Genomic DNA, 21321 nt, shown 5'->3' with positions numbered 1-21321 from the left:
TATTTAGATTTGAACTCGTATATTGTTTGAGCTTGAGCTATATCACCTTCTAAACTATTCCATATATTTATACTTCCATATGGAAAACTATTTCTTCATATCCCTTTGACATGTGGTCTTTCTTAATTTATTTCCATGACCTCTTAAAGCCCTCCCATCTTTAACCAAGTGATCTCTTCTATCAATGCAATCTGTCCCCTGCACACTGTAATCATGTCACCTCTTTCTCTTCAATCTTTCAAGGTTGGTAGACACAGTAACTTTAATCTTTCCTCATATGGTTTATCTGCTAGGCTGGGGATGAGTTTGGGTGCTCCCCTTTGTATTCTTGCAATCTTGCTTATATCTTTCACTCTGTGTGGGGACCATACTACTGACGCATATTCCAGTCTTGGACATAACAGGGTTTTGATGATCTTTTTCATCATCTCTTCATCCTTATAATGGAATCCCACTTTAATCTTCTGCAGTAGTCCTCATGTCTCTCCTGCAATCTTGGTGATATGTCTGTCAGGTAACATGTCTTTTATCAACATCCCCAAGTATTTCTCCTCTTTTGCTTCTGTAATGGGTTTGCTTCCCAATAGTTTAAGGACGGCCTTTTGCTGCTATTGCCCATTTCCAGTACTTTGTATTTTTTGGTATTGAATTTCATTTCCCATTCTTGGCTCCATGCAAAAATCATACATATACCAAGGCTTTTTCCCCCTTACAAGGGAGGTAGCCAAAAAGGAAAAGGCATAACATCATTCCCACCCATTCCAGCCCTGAATACACTCCACACCCTTCCACCCTCCCTCTCATCTTAGCACCTCCTGGATGACAGGTCATCCCTGCACTTTGTCCACTGCCCTGGGTCAGAAGCAGTGTCGCAAGACACAGCACATCCACAGCAAGGCCGTTTCATTAAATTGGCGACCCCCCTCTCCGTCCCCCCATGCATAAAGGAGAAGGGGAGAAATCCCTTCGGGCTGCGTCAAAATTTGCTCACACATACTACCTCACCCACCATCCCCCCAACCCATTCCACCTCATGCATCACATCATCCATATACAACCATTCTCCATTCACCCGTCTTCTGTCCTCTCCCATCCTTCCTCAACAGACATTCCCCTCTTCCCCAAAGCCCCCTTCACCCCATCCATCCACCTCATCCTAGGATGTCCCTTCATGTTCACTTCCTCCACATCTGCCTTCCATACCTCTTTTACTAGTCTTTCTTCACTCATTCTTTCCATGTGTCCAAACCATCCTAATACTCTTTCATCAACCCTATCCCCCAACCCCCTTTCCACCCCTGTTCTCCTCCTTACCTCCTCATTTCTCCCTCTATCTAGCCTAGTAACCCCCATCATACTTCTCAGACACCTCATCTCAAACACATTCAAACTCCTTCTCTCTTCCTCTTTTATGTTCCATGTTTGTGCCATACAGTGCTGTTGTCACAATCACTCCTTCATATAGTCTCCTCTTAGCATCCATTCCCAAATGTCTATTCCTCATTACACTTTTTAATCCACCAAGGCATTTACTCGCTTCTCTCAATCTACATTCTACCTCCACCTTTTCCTGCCACATTTGCACCCAAATATCTAAAACTATCCACTTCCTCCAGTCGCTCTCCCTTAATGCTCACTTCCAGATTACTGCCACTTTCACCCCTTGTACATCTCATCACCTTACTTTTACCCACATTTATCTTCAGCTTTCTTCTATCACACACTCTCCCAAACTCTGTCACCAACTTCCTCAATCCCTCCTCCGATCCTGCCACAAGCGCAGTGTCGTCCGCAAACAACAGCTGGATCACCTCCCACTTTTCTCCATTTTCTTTAACCATCTCCAATCCCTGACCCACTTCCCTTGCATTTACCTCTCGCACTACACCATCCATGTATAAGTTGAACAGCCAGAGCGACATAACACATCCTTGACGAAGTCCCACCTTTACCTCGAACCACTCACTCTCTCCATTTCTAATCCTGACACAAGCTCTACTCTCATAAAAACTCTTGACAGCTCCTAGAAGCTTTCCTCCTATCCCGTATATCCTCAAAACCTCCCACAGTGCCTTTCTGTCTACCCTGTCGTAAGCCTTTTCCAGATAAAGGCCCAAAAAACATCCTTCCCCTTTCCTATAGCTTTCTCACATATCTGTCTTGCCACAAAAATCTGATCTACACAACCTCTACCCGTCCTAAATCCACACTGTTCCTCACCAATTACTCCCTCTGTTCCTCTCCTAATCCTCTCAGTCAAGATCCTCCCATAAGCCTTCCCAACTACACTTAACAAGCTAATCCCTCTGAAACTAATACATTCACACTTGTCCCCTTTTTCCTTGTAAAGTGGAACTATACAGGCACTCCTCCAGTCCTCCGGCACTCTACCCTCTCTCCAGCAAACATTAAATAACCTCACCAGCCAGTACACCATCACTGTACCTCCTTTTTTTAGACATTCTGCATGGCATCCATCTAGACCAGGTGCCTTACCTGCTTTCATCATCTTCACAACTGCCTTCACTTCATCCTTCCTAATTTCTCCTCCATTTTCCTCACTCATCATGGTCATTTTCTTAGCATTTCCCACTGCAGCTACCTTTCCCTCGCTATCCTCTTTCACATTTAGCAACTCCCTAAAATACTCTGCCCATCTTCCCCTTACTGCCTTCTCTTCCATTACACTGGCCTGCGAAGTTTCAAAGGTAAAGCATCTGATAACTGATTCTAGGGTAATTTGCTATGCAGAATATAAAAATCACACGAGGCGGTAAAAATAATTAAAAATGACATTTAGTGCTATTTATTCCCTTTAATTTTGGAAAAAAAATTCTTGACAAAAGAAATAATTTTGTTCCGAAGAATACAAACTCTTCGGTACTCCTTACACTAGGATACTCTCGCGTAGCGCGAATATTTCTACTGCGAAATTAAAATCCTCACTCTGTGGGTCTGGGCAACGCTTATCCTCAGTAAGGGGCCCCATTGGGGCAAGGGGGGGGGTCTTGCCCTCCACCACAAGTCTCGCACACTATAACCATTCTCTTCGCAGTAGTGACCGCGTTAACATCTCTCTACTATACATGTTTAGTTTTTATCGGTTTCCCCCTTAATGGGCTGATTCTCAGTCAAACTCCATTATTAGCGCGGCAGCGAACCGTTAATTACTCAGCGGTTCTATGTTTACGTCGGTGCCGAAAATCAAGCAATCCGCTTCGATTGTCGCCAGCTCACTCTAAGGACGCCAAGGAGTTCGTCGTCCTTCAATTTCATCGGGGTTTTCCCTACGCCATCCTGTGTCCTGGAATTATTAAGTGCTTCTCCATTTCCTGTATTATTCCCTTAACCGCCACCGGGTATCCTACCCTTCACTGTAAGTATGGAATCTGGTTCCAGTATTGTTGTGGTTTCGCCGAAGGGAGATAAGGGGAAAGGTGCGCAAGCATAGAAAATGGCTTCCCTCTTCACCCCCCAAAAACAAGAGAAGGCGGCCTACGGCTTCAGAGGAGACGAGCAATTCTCTCCCTCCTCCACGGCGTAGTAGACAGGAAGCCAAGTTGTCCTTTATTCCTTCAACCAGGACGGTTAGCGTAGCCGGACATGCGCCTCAGGCCACCTCTAGCTACCGTTCCTGTACGAGCTTTTTCCCGGATGAGGTCGCATACGGCTTGCCCTCGACCCATCCCAGAAACTCGACAGTCGCCAGGAAGGTGGTACAACGTCCACTTCGAGTCATTCTCAGGCCAAGTTGTCCTCTTCCTTCAACCAGGACGGTTAGCGTAGACGGACATGCGCCTCAGGCCACCGCTAGCTACCGTTCCTGTATGACATTTTTCCCGGATGTGGTCGCTTGCGGCTGCCCCCGAAACTCGACGCCGGCACGGACAAAAGGGGGGGGGGGGCAAAGAGCCCCTTAGTCTCTTCTACTCAGGAATCCCGCAGTACGCACAACACCCACCGTAGGAAGAGCCGGGTGATCAACGGTGACCTTTCCATGCCCTTTGGGGACAGAGATCAGGGACGAGGTTGCAGACGCGGTGTTTCTCGCTGACCGGACAGGCGCCAGCTACGACGGCGACGACGTCCACCGTACGAGGGCAGGGTAGATGGCTTCCCCCCTCACCCGACACAAAGAGAAGGCATGCTACGTCGGCGGAGGACGCGGGCAGTTGTCTCCCCCCTCCTAAGCGTAGTAGACGGAAAGGTTGTACAATAGCCGCCCCGAGTCAGTCTCAGGCCAATTGACTCCTGTTCCTTCCCACAGGGTGGTTAGCTTCGACGGGCACGCGCCTCTGGCCCCCGCGAACCCCCCCCCCCCCCGGGTACGAGATTTTTCCCGGATGCGTCCGCCGGCCCCGCGACGCTGCCGGCGGCTCCGCCCCCCCCCCCCCACGGACAAAGGAGCCGAGTTCGGAGATTCGGAGCGCGTCGGCCTCTTCTCCTCCTCGGGTGGCCCCCACATCCACCTTCCACCGTCGTTAGACGAGCCGGGTCATCGCCGGAACCCTTTCTATGCCCGGTGGGCAGGAAGCCCGAGATGTGCCCACGCGCGCGTTCGTCGTGGGTGACTCAGCTTCGTCCAGAGGAGGCAGTCTCCCCTTGGCGTCTCCCGGACCATCCGCACCCAGGCGGGACTCATCAAGCGGACATTCCCCGGACCTCCTCCCCACTCTCTGTTCACTCGTCACTACGTTGAAGGAACAGATGGAGGCCCAACGGGAATTTTTCCGCGCTTCTCAAGCGCGGTTCGTGCACCGCACGGAAGCTCGTGAGGAGTCACCGCCCCCAAGGGCCCCCCTCGACCATCTTCCACTTGCTCGGCCCCCCTCTGTACCCATCAGTGACAGGGATGGTAGCGTGAGGTTCCTCTCTGCCCGTGCCGACCCCTCCTACGCCGACGACGATGTCCACAGCTCCGTAGGGGGGGGGGGGCACGCTCCCTTCCCCCTCCCGTTTCCCAGTCGGAATCCTCGATGGTGGTCCCACCTTCCTTCTCGGACGTCCTCGCGAGGGTTCGGAGGGCGAATCGACTGGGCCACCTGAAAGAAGAGGAAGCCACATTCGAGTCTGACATCTTCATGACGGCCAACTCTCAGAAAGCCCAGCCTCCTCCCCTCCACCTTCCATGGAGTACGCAGACGGCGAGAGCCATGGCCCAGGCCTCCGACGCTCTCGCAACAAGGACGACCGAGAAGACGCGTTGGCTTCCGGTCCCATTGGAACACCAGAAGCGCTTCTACACCCCATCGGGGTCAACCCTCGGAGCAGCCTCGATCCCGGCGAGGTTACCAGAGCTGGTTAGGCGGACGCCGAGTCGCTGCGCAGACGAAACGTCCTCCTCTCTGGCAGGGAAGTCAGCGACCACCTTCAATCACTGGCTCTGTCCCTGGCGGTGAACTCCTGGCTAGAACGCCTCCTTGCCTCGGCGTGGGAGTTCTTACCCGCACTACAACCCCAGGAAGAATGCGACCTCCAGGCTTTTTGGCAAGCGCGAGCAGAGCCCTGAAGCATCAGGTTTCCTGTCTCTCAACGTCCTGGGCCAACTTCGAGTCCCGCAGGAGAGACACCATCCTCGGGGACCCCAGTGACCCCCTCCTCAGGGAGATTTATGCTCACCCACACGCTGATTCCCCCGGATATGGTGGACTCCGAGATCCTAGACGCAAACATTATAGAGGCTCCGGACTCCCCCACAGGACTCCTAGGAATTCGCCAGCCCCTCCGCACAAGATAGGGGGTTGCCTCTCCCTCTACTGAAGAGCATGGGAAGAGGCCGGGGCGGAAGACTGGACCTACTAAGTCATTAAGACGGGCTATTGTCTCCCTTTTCCACTGTCCCAAACCTCTCCCTCTATCCCATCCAAGTCAGCAGCTTCCACCCGGACTCGGCTCGCGGGCGGGCCCTAGCGGAGGAATCCTCCGTTCTGCTCCAGACAGGAACTTTAGAGGAAGTCTCGACTCCGGACGCGGGGTTCTTCTCAAGGCTATTCCTAGTAGAAAAGACAACAGGGGTGTGGAGACCAGTCATCTATTTGTCTCCACTCAACAAGTTTCTTTCCCTGACGAAGTTCCGAATGGCCACCCCAGAGTCCGTAAGGGCGTCTATCAGGGAAGGGAACTTCATGGTGTCGCTGGACCTCCAAGATGCATTCCGCCCAGCTATGCCAAGAACACCTGAGAATGGTCCTAACCTTTGTCCTGCAATTGGGCACAGTAGTCAACCCGGAAAAGTCAAATTTCTTACCAGAACAGAGAGTCACGTACCTGGGTATGGTCCTGGACTCCTCCCTAATGGAATCCTTCCCAGTAGGAAAGGGGATCCCGAATCTCGCTTCTCTAGTTGCACAGGCACTATCGACCAGGTTCCTGACGGCTACACGATGCCAAATCCTCCTGGGCCATATGGCCTCCATAGAGAAATTAATCCCCAGGAGTAGACAAAGAATGCGACCGCTACAGTGGCTCCTCAAGTCTCAGTGGGCCCCGCAAGAGGGAGAACCCCTACAACACATCTCCCTCACCGAAGAAGTCAAGGATTCTCTTCTCTGGTGGAAGGCCCATGCAACCTTCTCACGGGGATGCCCCTCGGCCCATCTCCCCCCGAAGTCCTCCTGTTCTCCGATGCCTCCAAGGAGGGCTGGGGAGCCCACCTCAACGACGATCACATCAGCGGTTCCTGGTCCACACTCGAGCGGACAGCCCATATCAATTGGCTTGAGTTGAAAGCAGTACTCCTGGCTCTCCGTCACTTCAAGGATCAAGTCTCAGGAAAAGTAGTGGGCATAATGTCGGACAATTCCTCGGTAGTAGCCTACCTGAACGAGCAAGGGGGGCACAGTCTCCCAGGAACTATGCCTTCTGATGATGGACATCCTCAACCTAGCCAAGAATCTCCAGGTGTCACTCAAAGCCCGCTACATCCCGGGGAAGAGGAATGTCTGGGCGGACCACCTCGGCAGGAAGAATCAGATAATCAACACAGAATGGTCCCTCTATCGAGAGGTAGCGAACTTCATCCTCAGCAAATGGGGCTCCCCTCTAGTGGACCTTTTTGCAATGAGATGGAATCACCAACTCCCAATATATTTCAGCCCTTTCCTGTATCCTCTGACAGCAGGAGAAGACGCTCTTCTGCAAAGTTGGGACAACCTGGACTCCTACGCTTTCCCACCATTTCCCTTGCTCCAGAAGGTACTCCTGGGAGCAAGACACGCATCCTACCTTCGGATGACTTTGATCGCTCCTTGGTGGCCCGAAGCCCCATGGTTTCCGGACGCCCTCGAGCTAGCAGTAGAAGAGCCTCTGGCCCTTCAGGGAAGACCAGATCTTCTGTATCCACCCATCAACGGGCCTTGGCACAAGAACCCTTCAGCACTCAATCTTCACGCGTTCAGACTATGGTCCAGATCCTCCTAAAGAAGGGTTTTCCCAGAGAAATGGTTGAGGACATGTCCGCTCCTATTCGCTCTTCCTCAGCTAACCTTTATCAAAGGAAATGCGCCTTTGCAAAATGGTGCCACTCCAGGAAGTTAGTCCCAGTTCGAGCCACCATTCCTGAGATCGCCTCCTTCCACTTCCTCAGGAAGTCCAAGAAGATCTCCCTCTCGGCAGTACAAAGCTATAGGGCAGCTCTAAATCAGGTGTTTCCTCTAAAGGGCATGGTCCTAGCCCTTTCACAGGAAATTTCCATGCTCTTCAGGCACTTCAAAGATCATGCCCCCCCCCAGGGAAATCAGTTCTCCTCCGCGGGATGTGGCATTAGTCCTGAACTCTCTGAGGGGTCACCCTTACGAACCTCTCTGAGAGGCACATCTGAAGGACCTCTCCTAGAGGCCAGTTTTTTCTGCTAGCCCTGGCATCTTCCAAGAGAGTAGGGGAGTTACATGCCATCTCTTATAGAGTCGCCCATTCCAAAGGATGGAAAGAGGTCTCCTTCACTTTCATGCCTCAATTCATTGCCAAAAACCAAGATCCTGCCAAATCCGACCCTAGATTCTGGTCCTTTAGTGTTCCATCCTTAGACGAATTTGCAGGGGGAGAATAGACTGAAACAGTTCTATGCCCGGTACAAGCCATCCGGACCTACCTCAAGAGAACCGAACATCTTCGACCAGAATTAAAGAGGTTGTTCATCTCTACTAAAGGTAGCCCATCACTAAGAATTCCATTTCTTACTGGACAATGGAAGTCATCCGCAGAGCCTGCGACATGAACCACACAGATTGCCCATGACCTGAGGGCAGTAGGGACCTCCCTAGTCATCAGAAAGAATCTGTCAGTCAACCAGGTTCTTCAAGCAGGTATATGGAAGAGCCAGAATACGTTCACTTCCTTTTACCTCAAAGAAGTTATGCGGGAATCTTTAGGGAACTTATCTTTGGGCCCCATAGTGGCCGCCCAAGAAGTCCTGAAAATGATATACCCCTCCTCAAGAGCACACAGCCGACCCTGACAACTCATCCAGGTTCTGGCTCGGCAACTGCAGGGATAACTTTCTAAAGTCCTTCTCATACTCTTACATTCCCTTACCTCACCCGCGGGCTCTCTAGCATTCCAAGGGAATCAATTCAAGCCCTTCAGTGGTACAAAAGTGATTATAACCTTTCTGTCTCCACTCCAGGGAACAGAAAGGGGTGCACTTCAAAGTGAGGGGAATGTATAGGGGTCTGGTCAACATAGTCTTAGCACACTAGATTTTCCTTACAGCGGTTTCCCAGGCTAGATAACAACTTCCTTCCCTCCTAAGTCCGAGTCTCCTAGTGTAAGGAGTACCGAAGAGTTTGTATTCTTCGGAACAAATGTAATTTTCACAGGAAAATTAATTTTTCCCTGATACAAACCTGAGGTACTCCTTACCTTTAATGGCCCTCCTCAACCACCCCTCTAAACAGTTCCTTCTCCTTGCCTGACAAACCTTGTGCTTAATTCATACCTGGCTCAGAGAATGGTTATAGTGTGCGAGACTTGTGGTGGAGGGCAAGGGCCCCCCCCCCTTGCCCCAATGGGGCCCCTTACTGAGGATAAGCGTTGCCCAGACCCACAGAGTGAGGATTTTAATTTCGCAGTAGAAATATTCGTGCTACGCGAGAGTATCCTAGTGTAAGGAGTACCTCAGGTTTGTATCAGGGAAAAATTAATTTTCCTGCGAAAATTACATTTTTCTTGCATAGTTCAGAAGATAAAGAGGATATATTACAGAAAATCTAATCATGGATGAAGGGCCTTTTCAGTGACTTTCTCCTGTGTTGGGCAGCCACCACATCTCGTTTCAAACACCAACAGTAGTCCGCAAGAAAGTTCACATCCCACCGGCCTTGGTAGCATTCTTCCATGACACGAATATCCTGGTGGAAATGTTCTCCCTGTTCCTCACTGAAGTCACCACAGTTCTGAGGGAAATAGTTTAAGTGGGACCGTAGAAAGTGCATTTTGACTGACATGCGAGCCCCTAATTTTTTATAGCTGTTCAAGAGCTCATCGACTTCTTTCTCGTATTCTGCACTTCAGTTATTTCCTAGAAAGTTTCTTTATCACTGACTTAAGCGACCACCAAACGGACAGCTCAGCTGCATTCAGTGCATCGTCAAACATTGAGTCCTTCATAAGTTCCCTTATCTGAGGCCCATCAAAGATGCCAGCCTTAAGCTTTTCCAGACTGATCCGAGGAAACTTCTGCTGAGGAAAAGTAAATCCCATGCCGTCCTTGTCCATTGCCTTCACAAAGTTCTTCATCAGTCCCAGTTTGATATGTAAAGGTGGGAGTAAGACCTTGTTTGGTTCAACAAGAGAACGAGCCTGAACATTGTGTGAACCAGGTTCCAAACATTGTCGTGGTGGCCATTCTTGTCTGACAAAATGTTGATCATCAGCCCGACTATCCCACAAACACAAAAAGCATGGATACTTTGTGTACCCACCCTGTAGTCCCAAAACCAATCCAACTACCTTAAGATCTCCACAGATCAACCAACCATGGTCATTGTAGTTCAGAGCAGACAGTAGCTGATCCATGTTGTCATGAGTTTCTTTCATTTGCACCGAATGACCGATTGGAATTGAAGAGTATTTATTTCCGTTGTGAAGGACTGCCCTGAGACTTCTGCTGGAAGAGTCGATGAACAGTCTCCATTCAGTAGCAACATAGTCCAGCCCCATTGATTGAATCAAACCAGCAATGTTGTTGCAGTAAACTAATGACAAGTCCTTCTGGGTTGTGAAGAACTGTCTAATTCTCTTTCATGCTCTCGGTACCAAAAGAATGTTGTCTCAGGTGCTAGCAAATTTTTCTCACGAAGACGAGAACCCAGAAGCTGTGCTGATTCCTTTGATAGGTTTAGATCCCGTATCAGGTCATTGAGATCTGCTTGTGTTAGAGGCACTGGCCGGTCATTCTCTTCTGGCATGTATTCTCCACCCTCTGCCCTGTCTACTGCGTTATCAGATTCCGATTCAGAGCTAGATTCCATTGCAACATCTGGCTCGGGAACGGGCAGGCCTGGACCATGAGGGATTGGTCGTATGGCAGACGGAACATTAGGATACTGAATACAATGCTTGTTCTTGCGGTTGACTCCTTTAAGATTAGTCATGCAGAAATAGCAGTCTGACACATGATCTTTACCCTCTCTCCAAACCATTGGAACAGCGAATGGCATACTCTTACTTTTTTTATTTCTCCAATCACGCAAGTTCTCGACACATGTTTGGCAGCTAACATGGGGTGCAAATGGCTTGTCCTGGTCCCCTTCTTCACAAAATCAGTTATATTTGCTAGTCGACGAGGAAGAATCACATTACCACATATGTAGCAGAACCTATCAGGATGATTTGTGCATTTGCGTTCCATTTTCTGTCAATCTAAGATACGTGTCCAAAATAGAAACACAAGAAGCACAGATTCTTGTAAAAAGCACAGATTCTTATAAAATCAGTCACATTGATTGGAGATCACACTTTTCTAAACCATTTTCAGTTTCAGTGTTGTCAATGCAGTTTCAGTTTCAGTTTCCTGAAAGTAAACAAAAACATCATTAGGTTTCAGTATCAGTTTTGGGGTGCTACAGTATAATTTCTATGCAAAAAAAAATAAGAATAGGCTATACCTGCAGCCTCGTTTTCCTTATACTTAATACTATACAAGGCCCAAAAGTCGCACTTCTCATATTTCAAAAACTAGACCTGATCCAAGGAAACGGATGGCATTTTTGGATTCAGCGCACAAAAAAACCTATAAATCACTTGAAAAACCTTCGACCTTTGAAAAAAAAAATTAAACGCAGGCCAGTGTTATCATCTCTCCATCTGCACGTATTACGTTTTCTTCTCTACTTGATATGCCTCCTCTTCCTCTCTTAATTTCTTTCCAAAACATCTTTTTATTACTTTCAAAATTTTCTGTCATACTCTTACCCCATTTCACATCTGCTCTCCTCTTTGCCTCCTTTACCTTTTGCTTTACTTCTCTTTTCTTTTCTTTGTACCTCTCATATGACTCCCTCATCCTATTTTGTAACCAATCTGTGACAGCTCGCTTCTTCTCTTCTACAACCTTCTTTGTTTCCTCATCCCACCATTCACTACCCTTTCTTCTATTTCCTCCTGTCCTTCTTGTTCCACACACCATCTTTGCACACCTTGTGACTCCCTCCTTGAACCATCCCCATTCCTCCTCCACACCTAACTCTACTCTATCCTTCACTCCCTCCCACTCTTCCTTCAGCAGCTTCTAGTACTCCTTCTCCTTTTCCTTTTCATTTAAAGAGTTCACTCTAAGCACCTCCCTACTTTTTGTCCCTTTCCTCTTCCTCCATCTATCCTCCACTCTCAACTTACCTTCCACCAAAAAATGATCTGATATTCCCCCACCCTCTCCCCTTAGCACATGTACATCCAACTCTTCCTATCATAATCCTATTTACCACTACATAGTCCATTAACACCCTATCTACCACCCTTCCCTCCACCACCCTCTCCCATGTGTACTTATGCTTGACTTTCTTCTGAAACACTCATTTGCTATCATCAACTCTCTAGACACATTTCCACCATCAACTCTCCACTACAATTCTTTCCTGGAACTCCACATTTCCCAACCACTCCATCAATTGGATCATTTCCTACCCTAGCATTAAGGTCTCCTTTTATCCAACCTCGGTGGGACCTACCCTAGATTGGATGTTTGGAAAAGTCAGATATTTGGACATTAACTATATATATATATAAAAGCATTGGTTTGAGACATATTCACTTATTTTTGGTACAATAAAGCATAATAAACAACACAGCAGAGTTGAGGAGAAATAACCACCAAAGGCCAAACATAAGCACTGAAATGCCCAGAAAAATAACAGCCGACCTGAGCGCCATGAGTCGGTAACGGCGAGGCTAACAACTAAACAATCACTCGATGGTTGGACGTTTGGACAGATTCAACTTTTATCCAACTTGGGACATTGAAGAAAAAAGTTGGATATTTGGACGAGTCGGTTATTCGAAGGTCGGACAAAAGGAATTTTACTGTATCTAGATAAGGAGCATTTTTCACTTTTCTTATGATTCTTACATCATCTGCAAACATGTTGGCATAGCTTGTTGTTCCTTCCATCATGTCATTAACATAGACAAGAAACATTATTGGTGCAAGCACTGAACCTTGTGGTACTTCGCTCGTTACTGCTTTCCAGCTTAACACCTTGTCCTTTACTACTGTCCTCATGTATCTTTCCTTCAAAAAGTCTTAGATCCATTCTAATAGTTTGCCTCTGTCCTCCAACATGCTCTAATTTCCACATATATTGACTGTGAGGCACATTATCAAATGGCTTCTTTAGATCCAGGTACATAGAATAAACCCACCCTTCTCTCTTGCAGCACATAAATCACTTGAGTAAAAGCTTAAAAGGTTCGCCACACATGACCTTCTGGGTCTGATGCCATGCTGACTGTCAGAATGTTCATCTTTCACATAATTTCACTGGCCTAAAATTTAGTGGTGTATCCTGGTTTCCACCTTTGTGAAATGGCACCATGTTTGTCCTTTTCTAATCATGTGACACAATGCCTTCTTTCAATGAACATGTAACAAAACTAGATCTTGTCTGCTAGTTGTTCCCTACATTCTTTAAGTATACAGTTTGAGAATCTGTCAGGTCCTGAGATTTTTGTCACATCCAAAATTATTCCTACTCTGGTTACCACCACATAGTCCATTAAAAGCCCTATTCTACCAACCCTTTCATTCACCACCCTCTCCCATATGTACTTATGCTTTTCTTCCTAAACACTGTATTTTATCATTAACTTTCTAAACACATCACCATCTCTTCACTACATTGACATTTCTCCCTAAACCCTCTACACTCTTCTCACTACCAGGCCCATATGCACTTACAAAGATCCCCATCTCCCTTCCCAGTTTCACCTTCATCCACATTAACTTTGAAGAAAACTTCCACTCCACTACACACCTATCTCTTCACTTGCTAATATAGCCACCCCTTCTTTCCCTTGTCCTCTCTTCACTCCCAAACAGGACAGTATTACCCTCTTCAATACAAGTCAACTTCTTGTGGGCAGCTTTTGATGTTTGATGTATGATGATGCATCACAATACTCACATTATAAAATATAAAGTTACACCTGTATTACTTGATCTCTTTCTGAATATTAATAACCATGGAAAGTATGATCAAGCCAGTTCACAGAAAATGGGGTCACTCAGATACAACTACGAAATATAATCAATATGCCTATGCAGGTATCCTCATATACCCACTTGTTCCTTATGATGCCTATGTAGGTGTCATTGTATTGAAGGGGTTAAGATTGGGGGAACAGCATAATGGAGGGGCAGTCACAGTATAATAAAGTAGCATAATTTCTCTTTTTACAGGTTTTCAATTTCAGACAAAACAATGTGTGACTCTGGTCCATAGGGGTGCCCCATATAGACTCTAAAGCATCTGCTGCATGCTACTGAGCAGTTTTTAACCCCACAATAACATGCAGCCTAGATGGTGAAAAAATATAACAAAAATACATACATATACCAAGGGTTTTTCTCTTCCTTAAAAGGGAGGTAGCCAAAGTAAGAAGGCACAATTCCACTCCCACCCATTCCACCCTCATTCACCTTTCATATTTTTAACCCATCATGACCACGGTAACAAAAAACATGAACTCTTGTCCAAGCACTTTATTAGGAAACAAAAATATCAGTGGAATTTACACCACAAATACTTTGACATTATAAATTATATAACTTTATGTACAACCAAACTGTGTGTAGGTAGTCTCTCCTATAATTTCAGCTACTTTTGCACATCACTTGTGTGATTCCTTGGCCCATAGTTCCTCCCTTCTTCCTGTACTAGGATCAAGTCCAAGTACCTGAGGTGGTTCATACTGCACTATATGGGACTACATCATAGGTAAATGCAAATACCAAAGCAAAATGATAATGAAAAACTTATGGAGGATGGTGTAGAGGTTCTACTGGCATACCAACATGCAATGGCTGTGCACATGTGCAAGGAAAAGTGCTCTTCTTAGCCACTCTGCAATAGCATACGATTGGTATGATTTGCAATGACAGCCAATTATGATTTAAGCCTAGTTGCTGGTTGTGTAAAATTTTAGTTAATGCACTTTCAAAATGGGGAAAAAAAATGTATGAATTAAATTAATGAAATCTATAATTATATTGCTGATACTATCAAATAGCCCTATCTATATACCAATATTCTTGGTATATAGATGGACAGAGGCACTTAATAGTATCAGCAACATAATAATAGGTTTCACTCATTTAATTAAATACAATGTATAAATTTTGTTTATTAAATGCCAATTCATCAAAATAAACTCTATACTAAGTTTGTTTCTCATCACCACCACTATCATAAAATTTTCCTGACAAGCATCTGCATTTCCTACTACTTTTTAATTTCTCTACTCTTCTCCCATAGCATTCTTACCAAGTGCCTCCCCTTTTTTGAAGTGATCCCATTATCCTTGTCCGCATATCCATCTTTCAAAGCAGGGTAATGCCAGAGTATCTGGATCATGGAATAAAACTATTGTGACAGGAAAGAGGGGCTGATGTCAGTTTCATGTAACAGGAAATATGCACATAAGCAGAAACATGGTAGAGCTTAATAACAGAAAAAATGATAACAATACTAAGGAAATTACAAGGTTACCATGAGTAGGAAAGAAGAGGAATAATATTTTGTAGTTCCCTTGCATAATTTTTGAGCATTTATTTCAGCCCTCAAGAGGACCAAAACCACAAAATCTCAAAAATTTATTTACCTATTAATTCTTTTCCCCTGCTCGCAATCAAAGTTACTTAATCAACATAATAAATTCAGCCATGGATAAAATTCTTGGCAGTCCATAAACAAATACTTCTTCTGGTGGTCCAAATTTTAAATGTACATATAGAACTCATTGTATACACAACCTCCATGACCATTTCAAAATGCTAATTATCCCTAAGCAAGTCCTTTATCCTTCATCTCTGCTAACAGCATGTTACCCATCTGTGCTGGACTACGGGAGACAATCACACCAGCCTGGAGAGAAAAAAAAAAAAAAAGAGTTAAGGATGAGGATTTTCTTACAATAAATAATGTTGCATGACAATAACTGGTGTTATATTCTAATGATCAGGTCACTTCTAAATATCCTTATGGTAAGTACAGGAAGCAGCAATTACTCCATATCACTGCAACAACTTGTTTACATTATTTCACAGTTATATTGTATATATTGACACCAACAGCCAGTGTGAAGCTGTCTCATACAAAACGAGGACAGTTGTAAAAGATAAGAAGTCGGGATGTATTGGAAATGGGCAATAGCTCTATACAACCATCTTTGAGGTATTACTTGGGAAATGATTCCATTGTAAAAGAGAAAGATATGGGAGTGTAGATAAAAGATAACCTGTCACCTAACAGACATAACATGGACTGCTGCTGATTGTGATAATACAATGGGCAGTATCCAAAACTAAAAAGCATTGGATCTGCCAACATTGAAGGATCAAATATAGAAAGGCAACTTGATTACAGTATTTAGGTCACTCATGAGGATAGACTTTATTGACAGAAATAAAAAAAGAGGACTTTCAGAGGTCACAAGAACAAATTAAGAAAGACTAAAGGACAGAGAGAGAAAAAAGGGAGAGAGAGAGAGAGAGAAAAAACACCCACCTATGTATACAGATGCATAAATACTTGGAATAGCTTAGGTGATCTAGCCCAAGCTGAACCAAATTCAAATCTGAGTACATGCATACATACATTACAATTACTGTAGATTCATATATGGCTTTTTCCCCCTTCACAAGGGAGGTAGCCAAGTCAAAGGCATAAATCCACTCCCACCCATTTCATCCCCACCCACTCTTCTCCCATTCACCACCTCTCTCTCTCTCTCTCTTTTTTTTTCTGGATTACAGGTCATCCCTGCATCTCGCACATTGCCCTTGTGGCAAGACACAACACATCCATGGCAAGGCAGATTCCTTGATATATATATATATTGGTTTCAGAGGGATCAGTTTCTTAAGTGTAGTTGGTAATACTTATGGAAGGGTTTTGATTGAGAGGATTAGGAGAGTAACAGAGGGAGTAATTGGTGAGGAACAGAATGGGTTTAGGACAGGTAGGGGTTGTGTGGATTAGATTTTTGTGGTAAGACATATGTGACAAAGCTTTAGGAAAAGGTAAGGATGTTTTTAGGGCCTTTATGGATTTTGAAAAGACTTATGACAAGGTAGACAGGAAGGCAATGTGGGAGGTATTGCAGATATATGGGATAAGAGGAAAGCTGTTTGAAGCAGTCAAGAGTTTTTACAAAAGTAGAGCTCTTGTTAGAATCAGAAATGGAGAGAGTGAGTTTGAGGTAAAGGTGGGATTTCATCAGGGATGTGTTGCCTTGGCTGTTCAATTTATTCATGGATGGGGTGGTGCGAGAGATAAATGCAAGGGTAATGGGTCAGGGATTGGAGTTGGTTAAAGGAAATGGAGAAAAGTGGAAGATAAGCCAGTTGTTGTTTGCTGACGACACTGCGCTTGTGGCAGGATCAGAGGACGGATTGAGGAAGTCAGTGACAGTTTGGGAAGGAGTGCAAAAGAAGGAAGTTGAAGATAAATGTGGGTAAAAGTAAGGTGATGAGATGTATAAGGGGAAAAAGTTGCAGCAGACTGGGAATATTAAGGGAGAGAGACTGGAGGAAGTGGAGTGTTTTAGATACCTGGGTGAATGTGGCAGGAAAAGGAATGGAGGTGGAGGTACAATGTAGATTGAGAGAAGCAAGTAAATGTATGAAAAAATAATTTGAAACAGCCTAAAAGGATTTTTCCCTGTCTTCTCTTTTTCTGTATGACTGGACGGGGAGGGGGGATTGCAGTTTTAATGAAATGGCCTTGCTGTGGATGTGCTGTGTCTTGTGACACAGCTTCTGACCCAGGGCAGTGGGCAACATGCAGGGATGTCCCATCATCTAGGAGCAGAGAGAGAGAAAGGGGGGGGGGGGGACTGGATATGTGGGGATGGAATGAGTGGGACTGGGTTTTTATATCATTGTTTTTTGGCTACCTTCCTTGTAAGGGAGAGAAAGCCTTTGGTATATGTATGTATATATAAGGAAGGATGAAGTGAAGGCAGTTAAGATAATGAGAGCAGGTAAGGCACCTGGTCTAGATGGATGTCATGCAGAATGTCTAAAAAAAAGGGAGGTGCAGTGATGGTGGACTGGCTGGTGAGGTTATTTAATGTTTGTTTATGAGAGGGTAGAGTGCTGGAGGACTGGGGGAGTGCCTGTATAGTTCTGCTTTACAAGGGTAAAGGGGACAAGTGTGAGTATAATAGTTTCAGAGGGATTAGCTTGTTAAGTGTAGTTGGGAAGGCTTATGGGAGGGTCCTCATTGAGAGGATTAGGAAAGGAACAGAGGGAGTAATTGGTGAGGAACAGTGTGGTTCAGGACAGGTAGAGGTTGTACTGACCAGATTTTTGTGGTAAGAAACCTATAGGAAAAGGTAAGGATGTTTTTTTGGTCTTTTATGGATTTGGAAAAGGGGTAGACAGAAAGGCACTGTGGGAGGTATTGCAGATATACGGGATAGGAGGAAAGCTTCTAAGAGCTGTCAAGAGTTTTTATGAGAGTAGTAGAGCATGTCTCAGGATTAGAAATGGAGAGAGTGAGTGGTTTGAGGTAAAGGTGGGACTTTGTCAGGTATGTGTTATGTCATCCTGGTTGTTCAAATTATACATGGATGGGGTGGTGCAAGAAGTAAATGCAATGGTGGTGGGTCAGGGATTGGAGATGGTTGAAGAAAATGCAGAAAAGTGGGAGATAAGCCAACTGTTGTTTGCAGATGACACTGCACTTGTAGCAGGATCACAGGAGGGATAGAGGAAGTTAGTGACAGAGTTTGGGAAAGTGTGTGAAAGAAGGAAGTTGAAGATAAATGTGGGTAAAAGTAAGGTGATGAGATGTACAAGGGGTGAAAGTGGCAGCAGATTGGAAGCAAGTAAGGGAGAGAGACTGGAGGAAGTGGATAGTTTTAGATACTTGTGGATTAAGTGTAATGAGAAATAGACATTTGGGGATAGATGCTAAGAGGAGATTGTATGGAGTGATTGTGCAGACAGCACTGTATGGGGCAGAAACATGGAACATAAGAGAGGAAGAGAGAAGTTGTTTGAATGTGTTTGAGATGAGGTGTCTGAGAAGTATGATAGGGGTTACTAGGCTGGATAGAGTGAGAAATGAGGTGAGGAGAACGGGGGTGGAAAGGGAGTTGGGATATAGGGTGGATGAAAGAGTATTGGCATGGTTTGGACACATGGAAAGAATGAGTGAGGAAAGACTAGTAAAAGAGGTGTGGAAGGCAGATGTAGGAGTGAACATGAGGAGTTGACCTAGGATGAGATGGATGGATGGGGTGAAAGGGGCTTTGGGAAAGAGGGGAATGTCTGTTGAGGAAGGACAGAAGAGGACAAAAAATGGGGTGAATGGAGAATGGTTGTATATGGAAGATATGATCCATGAAGTGGAATGGGTGGGGGATGGGGGGTGAAGGAGTATGTGCAAGAAAAATTTGATGCAGCCCAAGGACTTCTCCCCGTTTTCTTCTTTTCTGCATGAGGGGATGGAGAGAGGGGGTCGCTGATTTAATGAAGCGGCCTTGCTATGGATGTGCTGTGTCTTGCGACATTACTTCTGAGCCAGGGCATTGGACAAGATGCAGGGATGACCCATCATCCAGGAGGTGCCAAGATAAGAGCGAGGGAAGAGGGTGAACAGAGGTGGAGTGTGATAGGGATGGAATGGGTGGGAGTGGTTTTTATGCCTTTGTTTTTTTGGCTAACTCCCTTATAAGGGGGAAAAATAGCCTTTGGTATATGTATGTATATATATATACACATACATATACCAAAGGCTTTTTCCCCCTTTTTGATATTTGTTTCAAGTGACAAGTTATCCATAACCATCTATGTTCACACAAACTAATGTAACCAAAGAGAAACACTAACACTACATCAACAACAAATACTTCTTCCCAGATCAAAAAAATCTATTTGAATGTTCTGGGATCACTGCTTGCTACTGTTAAGCTGTAGGTTTCCAGAATGTAAAAACCATGGCAACAATTTACTCTAACATCCTGTAACTATTATCAAAATTAATATTTTAAATTCGTAATACAATTTCAAAATACAAAGTTACATACATACATACACTAAAGGCTTTATCCCCCCCCTTATAAGGGAGGTAGCCAAAAAACAAAGGCATAAAAATCACTCCCACCCATTCCATCCCTATCACACCTCACTCCACTCCCCTCCCTCTTATCTTGGCACCTCTTGGATGACAGGACATCCCTGCACCTCATCCACTGCCCTGGGTCAGAAGCAGTGTCTCAAGACACAGCACATCCACAGCAAGGCCGCTTCATTAAATCAGCTACCCCCTCTCTCCATCCCCTCATGCCGAAAAGGAGAAGAGGGGGAGAAATCTCTTCGGGCTGCATCAAATTATTTCTCACACATACTCCCTCACCCTCCATCCCCCATCCATTCTACCTCATGCATCACAGCATCATATACAACCATTCTCCATTCACTCCTGTCTTCTGTCCTCTCGCATCCTTCCTCAACAGACATTCCCCTCTTTCCCAAAGCCCCTTTTACCCTATCCATCCATCTCATCCTAAGTCGACCCCTAATGTTCACTCCTTCCACACCTCTTTTACTTGTCTTTCTTTAAATATAAAGTTACACATGTTATACTTGTTCTCTTTCCCCAGAATGTCTGTAACCACAGAAAACACGATCAAGTCTGTTCAAAGAATGCATGGATCACTCAGCTACAACTACAAAAAATATAATCAGGAGGCCAACACTGGCATTCTCAAATAGTCACTTGTGGCTCATGACACCTATGTAGGCATCATTGTATTCAAGGGGTTAATATTACAACTTCAGAAACTTACACTCTCAAGAGCCTTGATCTTATCTTCAGCACCTCCTTTGCCACCAGAAATGATGGCTCCAGCATGTCCCATTCTTCTCCCAGGTGGTGCTGTCAACCCAGCAATGAATGATACCACAGGTTTTGCATCTGGACCCTGTCAAGTAAAAGTAAAAACAAGATTAAAAATAACAAGGGGGCCGATTTTTTCATCAAAGCATACATACATATACCAAGGCTTTTTCCCCCTTACAAGGGAAGTAGCCAAAATGAAAAAGGCATAACATCATTCCCACCCATTCCATCCCTAAATACACTCCACTCTCCTCCACCCTCCCTCTTATCTTAGCACCTCCTGGATGACGGGTCATCCCTGCACCTTGTCCACTGCCCTGCGACAAATTTTGCTCACACATACTACTTCACCCACCATCCCCCCACCCATTCCACCTCATCCATAAACAAATATTCTCCATTCACCTGTCTTCTGTCCTCTCCTGTCCTTCCTCAACAGACATTCCCCTCTTCACCAAAGCCCCCTTCACCCCATCCATCCATCTCATCCTAGGACGTCCCCTTATGTTCACCCCCTCCACATCTGCCTTCCACACCTCTTTTACTAGTCTTTCTTCACTCATTCTTTCCATGTGTCCAAACCATCCTAATACTCTATCATCAACCCTATCTCCCAACTCCCTTTTCACCCCTGTTCTCGTCCTCACCTCCTCATTTCTCACTCTATCTAGCCTAGTAACCCCCATCATACTTCTCAGACACCTCATCTCAAACACAGTCAAAACTCCTTCTCTCTTCCTCTCTTATATTCCATGTT

The 21321-nt window shown here is 45.4% G+C and overlaps 1 protein-coding gene across 1 annotated transcript in view; it reads right to left on the bottom strand.

Moving 5' to 3' along the window:
* Window positions 1-14182: 14182 nt before the first annotated feature.
* Scsalpha1 (Succinyl-coenzyme A synthetase alpha subunit 1) overlaps window positions 14183-21321 on the bottom strand; it is a 46632-nt gene continuing 39493 nt past the window's right edge. The window contains exons 7-8 of the mRNA XM_076187273.1: window positions 20512-20646; window positions 14183-15578 (exon numbers count right to left, since the gene is read on the bottom strand). Of these exons, the coding sequence (XP_076043388.1) occupies window positions 15498-15578; window positions 20512-20646 (216 nt within the window). The 3' untranslated portion in view covers window positions 14183-15497. The remainder of the gene's footprint in view (window positions 15579-20511; window positions 20647-21321) is intronic.

This window comes from Oratosquilla oratoria, chromosome 6, assembly GCF_046742065.1.
Source record: "Oratosquilla oratoria isolate Oo_2021 chromosome 6, ASM4674206v1, whole genome shotgun sequence".
NCBI classification, from domain to species: Eukaryota; Metazoa; Arthropoda; class Malacostraca; order Stomatopoda; family Squillidae; genus Oratosquilla; species Oratosquilla oratoria.
Note: the sequence above shows the minus strand (reverse complement) of the source record. Positions and strands in the feature narration are given on the sequence as shown.